This window comes from Grammomys surdaster, unplaced genomic scaffold (assembly GCF_004785775.1).
Source record: "Grammomys surdaster isolate TR1022 unplaced genomic scaffold, NIH_TR_1.0 136, whole genome shotgun sequence".
NCBI lineage: Eukaryota > Metazoa > Chordata > Mammalia > Rodentia > Muridae > Grammomys > Grammomys surdaster.
Window position 1 is genome coordinate 9,778,414 of NW_021604594.1, and position 14,025 is coordinate 9,792,438.

General features: G+C 46.8%; 2 protein-coding genes across 3 annotated transcripts in view; both read right to left on the reverse strand.

The window, feature by feature from the left end:
* Hoxd3 (homeobox D3) overlaps window positions 1-7,631 on the reverse strand; it is a 35,976-nt gene extending 28,345 nt beyond the window's left edge. Inside the window, exon 1 of the mRNA XM_028762968.1 lies at window positions 7,300-7,631. The gene's annotated coding sequence lies outside the window, so the exon portion shown is untranslated. The remainder of the gene's footprint in view (window positions 1-7,299) is intronic.
* Window positions 7,632-11,562: 3,931 nt separating this feature from the next.
* On the reverse strand, window positions 11,563-14,004 carry Hoxd8 (homeobox D8). 2 transcript variants are annotated; one of them, XM_028763003.1, is made up of 2 exons: window positions 13,364-14,004; window positions 11,563-12,971 (listed from the first exon to the last, which is right to left on the reverse strand). In XM_028763003.1, exons 1-2 carry the CDS (start codon window positions 13,941-13,943, stop codon window positions 12,679-12,681), a joined length of 873 nt encoding a protein of 290 aa, XP_028618836.1. In that variant the 5' UTR covers window positions 13,944-14,004; the 3' UTR covers window positions 11,563-12,678. The 2 variants fall into 2 exon arrangements, with proteins under 2 accessions (XP_028618836.1, XP_028618835.1); XM_028763002.1 differs by having other exon boundaries at window positions 11,563-12,974.
* Window positions 14,005-14,025: the final 21 nt, after the last annotated feature.

Here is a 14,025-nt window from a genome sequence, read left to right on the forward strand (position 1 = left end):
CTGTAGAGAAGCCGGGCAGTGGTGGTGCACGCCTTTAATCCCAGCATTTGGGAGGCAGAGGCAGGTGAACCTCTTGTGAGTTCAAGGGCAGCCTGGTGAGTTCCAGGACAGCCAGGGCTGCAAAGAGAAGCCCTGTCTCAAAAATAAAACAAAACAAGACAAGACAAACCAACAAAAACAAACAAACAAACAAACAAAACAACAACAATAATGGCCAGCACCAAAAAAGGAAAAAGAAAAAAAAAGAATAAGAAAAAAAAAAGAAAAGAAAAACCTATAAGAAATTAGTTTCCTAGTTATCTAGGACCTGGGTATGGCCTCTTCTCGCTTAGCTAGAGCCAATCCTGAGAATTTCTTCCCAGTGGCCTTCCATGATATAAGGTCCCCTGTAAGACTTCCTCAACCCAGATGTTCTCAGGAAAGAGAGACAGAAGGGGTCCAAGAAGACAGCATCAGGTATTTCAGGTTCAGTGCAGGTCAACCATCAGTCTACCCTAAGGAAACACATCCTAATGTTGGGTCAGTAAGAGACCTGTTGCCTAGAGAGGAAGTTGAGCTCTCAAGCTAAATGTTTGCACAACAAGTAGGGACAGGTATGATGAAGCCTTGGTTGAATCCTTGAGCCAGAGACACATTGTACAAGGAGTCTGCCCAGGACTTGTGCTTAAGGACACAGGCTAGGGTTAGAGACAGAGAACTGAACAGGGATTCCCAAACAATGGAGAAATGTGATTTTGTCCTCCTGGCACTACACTACTGAAGTTCCTCTCAATGGAGCTACTTACTCCTTTAAGTCCTCTATAAGGAAAGGAAGATCCTAAAGGAAAAAGCTCTCAGTAGGAACCTTTCATCTTAGATAAGGGCCTGGAGGCAGGATGTCTGACTTGGGGTCAGAGGCTAGAAATAGGCTTCTGTGGTTCCAAGAAGAGTATTTAAGTGCTACAGAGATCTGGGCTCAATGGCATAGGAACTGGATGGCCTGTTGCTCCCCTAGGCTGTAGACTTAACTTTACAAGGCACAAACTGGAGGGAGAAGAAATGCTGTACGTTTTCAGGATAATCTGACTCAGACGCTTGGTGTAGTCAAGAGTAGCTTGGAAAATGGTGGTGGAGGCCAGAACGAAAGAGCTGAAAACCTGGTCTCAGGGAGTGTACACATACGTGTGGGTTACAGCCTGAAGTGGTGTTTATGAAATTTTTCATAAAAGAGAAGAATTTCAACCAAGGGCAGAGGCACACACCTACATTTGGGAGGCTGAATCAGGAGAATTGACAGTTTGTGACAAGTTGGAGCTTTCCAACAGGGTCCTGTCTCTAAATTATTGTTTGTTTCTTTCAAAGAAATGGAAGAGCCTTTGAAGACCTGAAGGATAAGTCCTTCCAAAAGCACACTTTGTCATTACTCTTGCCCAAGCTGGGTCTTGGGTTTAGTCAAAGCCATGATGCCTAAATCCTAGGGTGCAGGTAGATTAAGCTAGGGAGAGGGGCCCGACTTTTTGCTTTCTTACTCCTGTCCCATTCACATTTCATGAGACTAGGATGCCCTGGAAGTGTGAAAGAATGATCCTCTGGGGGCATGTGGCTTACAGGACAACAGAGTGATGTTGGAAAGGACTGGGAGACCTGACAGTGAGCTCAAGAGAGACAAACTACACCTACTGGAGTGCAAGGCCACCTGTTAAGGAGTCCTCCTGAGTGGAACCCTGATGTGTGTAGGTAGTAGACACCGGGCTCTGAGAGGCCATTGCTGATGAGACCTGACCAAGACTTATTTTATCTTATTACTTTGTCTCATTAGGATGGAGACTTGCTAAGCAGTCTAGGCTGGGTTTGAACTCCATATAAAGCCCAGGCTGGCCTCAAATTCAAATGTTGATTCTTTTGATGCAGCTTCCTTAGTTCTGGGACTATAGGCATGATCCATCATTTCCAGTTCAGGTCTCTTGTATCCTCCATAGAACTCAAGGATTTAGTGAGTAAGCCAACTAGTCTCTTTTGCCTGTAAAAGCCAAGGTCTTACTTATGAGAAAGCAGAGCCAATACTATTAAGGACCATGTGTTAAATTTTTATGTGCCAAAGCACTGTTTTAAGTACTTAACTAATAAGTACACTCAACTCCACTAGTATTGTGCTCAATACAAAAGTAACATGGAAGTAAAAATCAAGACATGTGTGGTGGGCTTACATCCCATGGTACCCTGGGGACTGGAGCAGAAGGATTGGCATAAACTGGAGGCCAGTCTGGTAACACAATGACATCTTGTCTTTAAAAGGTAAGATCCTCACAGGAACCCTTGATGATTCTCTTACTATTCCTACTTTCAAAGGAGGAAACAAGCTCAAAGATACTGTTCTGCTCACCTAAGGTCAAACAGCAAACATGTATAGGGTATGGGTTTGATACCAATTAAGCCTGAACTTAGCTTAGAACCTGCTTTGAGCTTTCCAAACTCAATGTGAGGAACACATAGACCCTGTAATTCCATCCATAAAATGGAAGAAATTACTCACCTATAGTGTGCTAACTTTGAAACAAAACAGGTAGTCATGATTGTAGCTCCAGGGGCTCTGGGTATGTCCAGTGTAGACAGAGAAGGAACTCAGGATCAGGAAAATAAAGAGCTAAGCAGGAGACACCCTTAACTCATGGCTGTCCAGCCTAAGTACATATACCCTCATTGCCTTGGGGAGAGTGTTTTCAGGATGCCTGGGCACTGCTTCTTGACGAAGGAATTCAGGGTGTTTGGGGTGGAACCTAGAAACCTCTTTTTTTTTTTTTTTTTTTTGGTTTTTCGAGACAGGGTTTCTCTGTATAGCCCTGGCTGTCCTGGAACTCACTCTGTAGACCAGGCTGGCCTCGAACTCAGAAATCCGCCTGCCTCTGCCTCCCAAGTGCTGGGATTAAAGGCGTGCGCCACCACTGCCCGGCTAGAAACCTCATTTATTCAAACATTTGGGCTCACAAGGACTTTTTCTGAGAATCATTGCCCTAAATTAATGAAGAGGGGGACATTGCTAGGGGACAACAGAGGATCCGTGAGGCTGGGTGAATGGAGGTCATGTCACTTTCGAACCGAGACCAGCTAGAGAAGCACACAGTAGGCCTGCAATGAGCTCAGTGGTGGGGCAGTGGTGTTGGGGACAGAAATCCACATCTGCCTGATTCTCAAGCTGCGGAGTGTGGGGTGGGATTTCCTCAGACTTTTAGAGAGTCAGGCCCAGGCCCTGTTCTAAATAGGCAGGAGGAGGTCAGTTGCCTTGCTAGAAAGGGGTTCCACCCATATTGTGCTCTCCCAAGCCTCCTGTTCTGGGTACTGGGAACTTGGGACAAGTAAAAGGCAGAAACTGAAGCTGTTCATGGGGTGCTGCTTCTCACTGGGGTCCTGTGGTTTAGCCACAGCTTATTCTACCACAAAATCTGGTTGCCTGCTCCTAGAGAACAGAGTGAGGAAATAACGCCCCCTCTGGGTTGGCGAGGGAAACAAGGTGGCCTTTCACCCCAGAATCAGTTTTCTGGCTCCAAGGACCTCAGAGATGCCTCTATTGAGGGCAACTAGCGGATAAGTGACCACACCATTCACCCTTGTCTGATGTCATGCACGTTGAGCGAGCAGAGATGGAAGGCGGGGCAGAGGAAGAGGTGGCTCTTGTGTCCTCCCATTCCCCTCCCACCCAGGGCATCTGCAGCATCGGCGAAGCAGCGAGACGCTTGTCCTACAGCGCCTCCTCCTGGACAAAGCTCCAGACAGCCAAAAAGGGACACCACCAGCCCTAGAAAACCAAGACCTGGCACTTCCTTCCTGGGGCATCAGAAGTTGGTTCTGCCACGCCCACTGGAGAGGCAAAAAGGAGTCAAAAGTCCTTGAGGCTACCTCTCACCGCCCTACCCCCAGCTCAGACAACAAGCTTGTGACCCAGAAGCGAGCATCCCTCATTGATTAGGCGAGGCAGGAGGAAAATCCCTCGTTTGTTCATGTATTTATTTACTTATTTATTTATTTGATTGCTCTCTGCTGAGTCTGAGCCTTAGGACGTGCTGTGCTGGTGTACGTAATAAGATCCGAGAACAGTTGTCCTGAAGTTTGTCAGTTTGAACAGGCGCCAGGAAGAGAGGCCTTTTCCAAGAGCAGGCAGTGCAGCCTGAAAAAAAAAATGTTTGTGTGTGTCTGAGGGTCGTGTGTGTGTGTGTGTGTGTGTGTACACTTGGAAAAGAAAAAAAAATCTACTCACTACTAGCTCATATTTGCAACCTATTTCTAATGTACAAACACATTAGGGTGGGGTGGTTTAAGTCTAAGATTGAAAGTAATTGTAGTTAAGGGTAAATTAGTGGCTATCTTTACATGAAAAGCTGGAAGAAACGATGAACAGCAAATCCTAAGGAAGGGGTAATGGGTCTGGTTATCTCCTCTTATCGCTCCCTCCCCCAGTCCGTGCAGTGCTGGGTCAATCCCTGGGCTGGGCTATTTCTCTGCACATGCGCTGGGCGTGCACAGCCCCGCACTGCGGAGGCTCTGAGCAATGCCCGCCTCAAGCACAGTGCCCTGGGCTCCACCGCGGGCGCTACTCCAGCACCTGGCTGTGGAGGGACTCGAAAATCCTATCTTAAAAAAAAAAAAGCAGGAAACCTAGTTTTCTTTTGCAGGAAAATCTGAATTAATGCCTCAATCGATCTTTCTAGTTTGCTAGTCTGGTTCCGTCAAATCAACAAAATTCCCATGTTGCTCATGGACACTCAGTGTTGTCTTCGGATCAGAATTTTCACATATGGGGTGCAGCTTCCCCCTGTCATCTGTTAATGTAGAGGGGGAACACCACCCTGGGATTTAGAGAGCATAATTTCGCTTTTAGTTTTGCAAAGCTATCAAGTCTAGGAGATACTTTCCTTTGAAACAATGGTATCTATTTTTATCATTTCCGAAAAAGTGCACCTAAATTGGACTTAAATCGGAATTCCGAGTTCTTGGTTGCTTCTCCACAGCTTCCTGTGCCCCCGCATACCCTCACTGGCCTGCCGCACTGCGACAAGGCCGTAAACACCTCTAACAGCTGCCTGCCAGCCCAGGGTGAAATACTGTCTTTGTTCCGGTTTCCTCTGCCTCTTGGGCTCAGAGAACAGAATTCTGGCAAAATATATGTATTAGTAGAAAGATCTGATAGGAAAAAGACAGTTGATTTTCAGCCAGGTTTCTTGGCTGCGTTTGTAAGAGCGAACTTCTCTTTTTTTTCCTAGCCTTTTCAGAGACTGCACTCCCAGCTCCTGTGTCCACACAAGAAGAAACCAAGGCCAGGACATTGGCTCCCCAGTCTATAAATAGAGGTTTGGACTCAGGACGCTGGGAGTTTCGCCCACAAACCTCTGTGAGCTCTTAGGCTCCGAACAACCTTTAAATTTCGGGGTTTTTTCTCTTCATTTCCTTTCTTATTTTATTTATTTATTTATTTTGTTGTTGTTGTTAGGTTCACAGAGACAATGAAGGCAGTTAATGGCGGTGCCCAGCCTCTTAGCCTTTCCTTGTAGAGAAAATGTGCGACTTCCCAAACATTTATTTCTCAAGTTGCAACCAACCATTTCTTTCCAATAAGCTTTTAATATCACCACGAGGTTTACAGAGATACCCTCGATCCTCCATGTCTGCACATGACATTACCTTCCCCTGTGTAATCAGAACCATGTTTGTCACTGAAGCAGGCTGGGCCACCAAATCCAGGGAAAAGCAGCTGAAACCCCAAACCTACAACTTGGCCAGCAGAGCACCAAGCCCACCCCAATCCCACCCAGCCTCAGAACTCCAAGTCTACCTCCAGCCCCACACTGTCTCAGACCATCAAGTCCTTGAGCCCCACCCAACTTCAACGGAGCTAGCTAGCTGCAGGGCCTACGAACCCAGTCAAGGAGCTTGCTTCTCAAAGGGAATGCTTCCTCTCACCATCAGAGGATGATCTCAGTGTTGTCACTGTGTAATAGGGAACTGCTTACAAGATACAGACACTCTGAATAAAAATAAAATGAAAAACAAAAACCCACTCCAGAGACAGTGAGCCCTCAGAGTTACTGACCCAGGACAATTCTGCAGACATCAACTGGTCCTCCATTTTGAAATGAGAGTGATTCCATCCTTAATTACTAAAAAACACCTTTCTATAAATATACCACTTATTGTTCACAAATATTTTTACAGCCAACACTGTTATACTGGAATATTTGGGCAAACAATAAGGATTTGTCGATAGGCACGTTAGGGACTATAACACACCACCATGTGCGGTCTCATCCGCAATGCGGCAGATTGTCTAAGGTTTCAATGTTTCCCTATGTGTTCATGAAGGAACAGGAAATAGGGATTTCAAAATGCATCGTCAAATACCATCCAAAATTTTGAGGAGTAAAACAACATTATGTTCTGCAAAGATTTTCTTTTTTCCTGTGTATTTTGGTTCAGTAGTTTCGAAGTAGGGAGAACATTGCAGTATGGTGATTATTGGAAAATGAAAAAAAAAAACCCACAACGCATTTGGAAAGCAAAAATATCTACTCTTTCATTACTCTGACAAATGAGAAACACACGCGATGCTTGAACGTCTAAATGCCTTGCATTTCTCAAATATCTATTGGGTTTATCCTAAAACCTGTGCCAGATTTTCTGACATTATTTCCCATAGCAAACATCCATTTCGTGACATAAAATAGTCCAGATTCACCTGACACATTATCGGATTCAGGAGGAACCTAGCTTGGGTTATTACCAGTTTCCCCTTAAGAATTAGAGAAACGTTTTAAAATAACTAAAGCGTCTTTATACACAAGGCCCAATAAACTATAGATCCTAAAAATTGGCCTCACCCATGAAAGACATCCTGAATACACCAAAGCCGCCCCACCCCCCACCTACGACCCAACCCTCGAAAAACACCTGTTAACCTAGGGTAGCTCTGACCACCATCAAACCACAGAAACACAGCATTCTATACTATACGAAACCTTTACTGACCCCCCCCCCCCCCCCCCCAGCCAAGCTGAGGAGTCCAGAAACCATTTGCACATTCTTCCCAGGGCGGATTGGGGGAGGGGGGTTCGGGATCTGCGGGTTTCCAAGTCAAGGGATCTCTGGGGGTGGGGTGGGGAACGAAGGAGTCCCCTAGGCACTTTTGAGCCTAGCGGGACCCTACCTCGAGTCCCAAAGGACATACAGAGAACGATCCTGAGGTTCTTGGATAATGCAGGGAGCTGGGGAAGTGGCACCCATTGCCCGAGGCGGTGGCGCGGGCAGCTCCAGCGCCAGCAGGGTAGCTCTTACCCGGAGGGTGCGGAGCTGCGGGCGGTCGGCCCGGGCGGCGGCTGGAATCCCTCCGGCGCTGCCGGGCTGCGCTCACCCTCGGCGGCAGGTTTGGGCTCATGTTCCTGAAGGGATCGGGTGGGAAGCGCGCGGCCGGGGTCGCCCTGGCGACGCAGGCGGTCGGCTCCCCTCAGGAGTGTGAGCCGCGGCGGGTGGCTCGGCGCCCGGGGCTCCTTCCGGGCTCCCCGCCGGCTGCAGAGGCGTCGGCAACCGCGACCGGGGGCGAGCTGCCTTGGAGTCGCGGCGGGAGCCCAGGCCGCTGCGGACCACGCGATCCCGCAGCCGCTGACTAGAGCCCACCTCTGCAGAGACAAAGGTTAGAAAAAGAGGGGGTGAGGCTCTGGGAAAGCAGAATGCGGGGGCAAATTCGCCTGGGAAATCAGGAAAAAGGCCGTGAAGGCGAGCGGCGCCTGCACATGACCAGCCGCAGCCAATGACGACCGCAAATAGGTCATAAAAAGGTCTATTACCAAGTTGTAAATTTTCTTCAAACAAAAAGGAATTTACTGCAATTCCTTGCGGATTTTGCACATACAGCTCGCGAGCGCCATGTTTTTCCTCTTCTCTTTCTCTCCTCTCTCTCCTTACTACCCCTCCTCTTTTTATCTTTCTTCTTTCCTTTTTCTTTCCCTTCGGAATCTCTTTCCTCTCTCTTTCCTCTCTCTGTTCTCTCTCTCTCTCTCTCTCTCTCTCTGTTAGTTCTTTCTCGCTCTCTGTGTGTCTGTGTTCTCTCTCTCTCTGTGTGTTCTCTCTCTCTCTCTCTCTCTCTCTCTCTCTCTCACACACACACACACACACACACACACACACACACCAAACACATACACCTTTTCTAGGAATTACTGGGTATTTTTGTTTTTGTTTGGCTCAAAATGTCTGTGCAATTGGCCACCATGTGGGAGGAAAATGAAGGCAAGCATTGCTCCTGCTCCGGGGATGTCACACCACAGCGCCTCCCCCAGTCCCACTCCCCCCCCCCCACGTTGGTCACTTGGCTACTCTCTTCCTCTCCCTCACAAAAACACTTGTCCAGAAGGAAAACCAGGCACTCCCAGTTTTTACCTGCTCATTTCAAGAAAGCCACTTATCTTGGCACAGGCAAAGAGAGCACATTCATTTTCCACTTGGCTCCAACCTAAATTAGGGTCCCTCCTGTCTCCTGCACGTTTCTGTGGTGGGGGAGCATCCACCCATCCCAAAGGCCATTACACACATGTGGATGGTTTGGGATCCTTGTCTACCTCTCTGAAATACCATTTTGAGCACCCACGACTGAGCTTTTAATCTATTGCCACAGAAACGAACACCCCCCAAATCCCTCACTTTAGGTCCTAAGATCAATTCTTGCTTATTGGGGAAGTTAATACTAGTCTTCTGTGCTCTTCCTTCAATAATTTCAGGCCCTTACCCCCATGTTTGGCCATTGAAAAACGTTCAATGCAGCTCTAGGAAGAAAAGGTGCTTTATCTGTTCTTGAAAAAAACAATCTAGGGAAAAAAAATTCCTCAAAGGTTGGAGTCATATCACCTTTGTATTGTTGTCACTGAGAAGCTCTCTGGTGAGCTCCACCTGAAAGTCAATGCTATTGCAGGTTCCTCTCATGGGCACTGCGAACCACTGCCTACCTGCCAGGGGCCGCCACCCTGCTCAGTCTTTTCAGAACTGGCTATTAGGTATCTGCATGAGAGGTTGAAGCTCTCTGCCAGAAACATCTTCTTACCCTGTAAGTTACTAGTGAGAATGAACTTAAGTTGGAAATGCATAGCATCCTTTTGTGCAGGCCTTTTGTATCCCAAGAGAAAGTTCTGGTGACCTTGGATAATTTTAATTAAAGGGTTTCTGCCACCATCTGTCAGGAAAATTCTTAATTCTTGAAAAGGCCAGTGGGCCCTAATTTTGCTGGTCCATTAAAATATTTTCTTTTTCCTCTTCCCCTTTCCACGTCTAGACACCCAAGGATTCAGAAAACACCAAAGATGGAGGACAGACGCTGGATGTGAATTCTTATGCAGTGAATTAAACAATGTGTTATTACACACGTAAATGGGCAAGCTGGTGTTTATTCCCTGGTCTGTACACATGGAAGTGGGTAAAGAGATTGTTCAATTCTAAAACATTCTAAAAACTAATCTCAATTTGCCTCTGTATCATCTGCCCTATATTCAAATAAAAGCAGAGCTTATGGCTTGCCTTTTCAGTCTGGGGAAGTGAGGGATGGGAAGAGACGCACAGAGAGGCAGCCATGTTGTTCTGTTTGTCTGCTGTGCAGAGGCAAGCAACACCACTCAGAAAAATGGTATCCTTGAACTGACTTTTCTCTATAAAGAGTAAGAACCACACCCTCTCTTTGTCTTTCTGGCTCTGGTGTTGTCTAGTCACTCAGAAGGCTTTTCTCTTTTAGCCAGTGTTCACATTGAGGGGCTCTTGATTTTTCTGGAATTACAGATCTCCTTAGGTCTCCTTTCAGGATAGAAAGGCTCCACCTGGTTTTACCAGGTCTCTGAAGGTTTATGTAAATTTATGCAGAAAAAAAATTCTTTCCTTGCTGCGGTGCTTCACAGTTTACAGATCTGAACCAATCAGAAAAGCATCGTGCTTGCTTCCCAGCCAGTCCCTCTCTACTGAGACACCATCAAGGAGGGTGGGGGCCAACCTTGGTGAGAGGAAGAGAGGAGGGGGAGGGTAACTCCTCAAGGTCTTTATTTGGAAACCGATGATTTTTGGTAGCTGCAGAAAGCAGCATTCATTTTTACATATATCATCAATATTTTCTGTATGGGTGAATCTATGATTATCTATAATCTTTGGGCCAATGTGGCCCAAAATAAAGTTGCATTTTCAGAGCTGTATAGTCTGTCAGAATGTCAAAGATGTGGCGTTTTTATCTTTTCTATCCTTGACTTCTATTCCCACTCATTCACTTAGTAGGTCCTTTTCCTAATTGAAGCTTGCCAAAATTTATAGTTTGATATTTGGGAGAGCATTCTTGAGTGGGAGATAACTATTTTTAAATCTATTGATTTTTATTCTGTGTGTAGAAATGTTTTGGCAACATGCATGTAAGTGTACCACTTCCTGGAACTGGAATAATGCACGGCTGTGGGTCATCTCATGGATGCTGGGAACTGGAACCTTGGTCCTCTGCAAGAGCAGCCGGTGCTCCTAACTGCTGAGCCCTCTCCAGCCCCAGAGATAGCAAAGTATAAAGAGTTCCTTAAATCAAAAGCAGTTGGAGTTTAGCCAGTGCTGATCTTCAGGTAGTTTACACCTAAGGCTGTTTCCCAGCTGGGCTCTCAGCCTGAGGTGGCCTTGCTCGCTGCTAACGTGGAGAGCGATTGGCTCAGGCAGTACAGAAGAGCAAAACATCCCCAAGTCCAACATTGGCCTCTGCAGCTGTCTGCTCTGTACAAATGTTTAAGCCTTGGCCACTCCTGACTTAAATCGTCTTTCCGGGCTTAGGTTGACAAATGTCACAGCCATGGCCTCTTCCCTGGGTGGAGAGCCAGGTGGTGACTTGCCTTTAACCCAGCCAGTAACAATCCTACCGCTATCCACAAGATAGCAGACAAACCGCCCACTAACACGTGTCAGTGAACCTGGTCCAAAGCTAAAAAATGTATTTTTCTTACTGATGTAATAGAAACCAGCCTGGAAATTAACAATAAAACAAAAACCACACCCATAAAAATAAATGTGACTAGAAAAAGCAGCCAGATCTCAATGTCTACTTTAAGGTGTTTCTATTTTTTTCCCTGTAAGAAATATATTTATTTGAATTTCTCCTTTCCTTCCCTTCTTTTTTCCCCACCCCCACCCCCTGTATAAAAAGGCAGCTGCACAGACAACCCCAAATGGGAAATGGATATCCTGTTAATAATAGATGCCAAACCCCAGCTTCAACTGGGACTCTTTGGAATTAAGCTGTGGTGTAACCTGGACTCTGGGTCATCATGCCTATGACTTGACTTGAATCCTTTTGAAGTTCAAAGCTGTCACAGTATCATGCCAGAATTATTTAATGAAAGAAGTGTGGATAGTGAGCCTACTCTAGGAGGCCCCATACCACCACTGCCAACACCACCATCCAACAATTTGGGAAGTATATAACCCACACTCGCTTATCAAATAGAAGGCTTGACTAGGTCACTGCCGACGCGTGAGCCCTGGTCCTTGTCTGTGACTGGCCAGGATGGTGTTCTCGGCGCTCAAGGACAGCAGCTCTGCTCTTCTGGAGGTACATCTCTTTATTAGAGAGCTATGCTCTGGAGCGACTGCTTACACTCAGGGCTCATTTCAAACAGACGAGGCCATGGCTTCCCTGAAGAACAGCAGAGGATGGACGTACCAACCGGCATCTGAGATGAACATACAAAGCTGGCTTCGAACGAGCACAGGAGCAGTGTGGGGAGAATACAATAAATATGGCACCTACTTGAAAAAGCAGAAACACAGAGCATAGAGAGCTAGAAATCCCAGGCGATTACAAGCGGGGTTCAAAATGAAAGCAAGGACACTTGCCAGAATGAATAGTTAGTGAAAATGTTGCAATTAGTTTTCAAGTATTAATATTAATTCTCTAGATTATTCAATGGCCATAGTTTGTATGGACTGCAGAAGCACGACTAAATGTCGATTCTGACATTGTCCTTAAACTCCTGTCACTGGCACAACTCTCCCAAGTTTAAGGAAACCACCAGCCTGGACAATGCATTGCACTCTTCAGCTAATGTGCTTTTCCAATATTTGGCCCAGACTCTTCCCTGACATTTACAAAATGCTCAAAGAAACCTTCTGGAAGTAAGCCAGAAGACACCTGAACTATCGTTACAAAAGCAGAAAGAAAAATATAAATAATACATTTAATCAAATAATAAAGTAAATATTCTGCAGGCATAATTTTAAAAACATTATTAATAAACTTCTTTTAATTTACTCACCATAAAGACTTAAAATGTTCAAGTGCACTTGTTTGATTAATAAAGCATTTTATATTCAATCATCTAGCTGATCATTAGGAAGTTTATGTTGTTGAGGCAAACCACCAGCTCAGACGTTAAAAATTACCATTATAAAAATATAGCTACAAGGTCGGTATCAAATTACCCTTCTATAAGACAGCTCAAGGACCGCTTCTATGCGATACTACAAACTATTTTCTTTAAAAACACCCAAATCCCTTTCAAAGCGCAGAAACCTCAAGAGCAGTGACATTAAGGTAGCTTGAAACACAGGTAAAGTCCTTTCCAAAAAACAAGAGGGGAGAAACGGTGGTGTTCACCAGTATATGCTTATACTGATCATTAGTCTTAATAGTCTGTGGTAAAAATGTAAAGGTAGAGTCTAATTTGTGGGGCCTTCTGCTCGGTCTTCCTCCAGCCCCGAGACTTCCTTTTTAGGGTCTCCATCCTTTGCCTCCGGCCGGGACGCAGGAAACTTGTCTTTGTTGTTCTCCTTTTTCCATTTCATCCTCCTGTTCTGGAACCAGATTTTTACCTGTCTCTCCGTGAGGGCCAGAGTATGGGAGACCTCGATTCTTCTCTTCCTGGTCAGATAAGGGTTAAAAAGGAATTCCTTTTCCAACTCTAGGGTTTGGAAGCGACTGTAGGTTTGTCTTCCTCTCCGTCTACCAGGAGCTGCTGATTAAAAACAACAACAACAACAAAAAGGGGAGGAAAATCAACGTTTTTTTTTTTTTTAAATGGTTGATTCTCTGAATGCTGCTGGAGTTTTCTGGAACGGGCTTAAGAGGTGAAATACCCAGTGGTCTTTAATTCTGATACAGATATAGGATGTGCAGGCAAGAGAGGCAGAGATAAGGTCTTCACAATTATTCTGCCCCCATCTTTACATAGTTTTTAAAAGTCTGTATTAGTTTATGTACAAGAGCCACATTGGCTACACCAGAAGGAAAAGGAGGGGGAGAGGGAAAGGACAGGGGAGTTTTAAAGCTAGAACGTGAGATGAAAGCAGATTTCTCCCTTTCTCCCCTCCTTAAAAAAAAAGAAAAAAAAAAGCGCATCCCAACCTTGTGGTCTCATCCAGGGAAACATTTGAGAAGGAGACGAGCTCTGATTTAAGTGGTCTGGGTCCTCGCCAATATTACCACTGGACGATTTACAGTCAGGATATTGTACCAGCTCGGCCTCTTGCTGGGTCGTAAAAATCGGCTGTCTCTGTAAGTTATCGTATCCGTAAAACTTCGCGGGCTCCCCGTGACAGGCAATCCCGCCGCAGGGGGGAGGCGGCGGCGGAGGCGGAGGGTGCGGAGGAGGAGGTGGGGCGGCCTGGTAGGCAGCGGCCGGGCTGCCCGCGCCGGCGTGGAAGTAGTCCTGCCCGGGACCCGGGCCGCCCCCTCCGCCGCACCCGGGCGGCGGCGACGGGTGCGGGTGCGCGTGCGCCTGCGGGGGCGCGTGCGGGAAGCCGGCGGCGCTGTTGCCATAGAGCTGCAGGGCCGCGGCGTGGCGGCCGCTGACCTCGGGCGCGAAATGACAGTCGTAGTAAGTGGGATTGATGGCCTCGCCCGCCGCCGCCGCAGCCGCAGCCGCCGCCGCCGCGGCCGCCGCCTTGTACTTGGAGTACAGCGGGTTCACGAAGTACGAACTCATCGGGGCGGCGGCCGCGGGCGGGCCGGCGGCGCGGAGCCGGTGAGGGGCGCGCCTCAGCTCGGCCGCGCTGCCGCGGGGGCCT

Excerpts from the sequence above, each read along its gene's own strand:
- Hoxd8 (XM_028763002.1), bottom strand. The coding sequence starts at position 13,943 with ATGAGTTCGTACTTCGTGAACCCGCTGTACTCCAAGTACAAGGCGGCG. Across the intron at positions 12,975-13,363 it reads TCCCTGGATGAGACCACAAG|CAGCTCCTGGTAGACGGAGA; the intron begins GTTGGGATGCGC and ends GTTTTTAATCAG.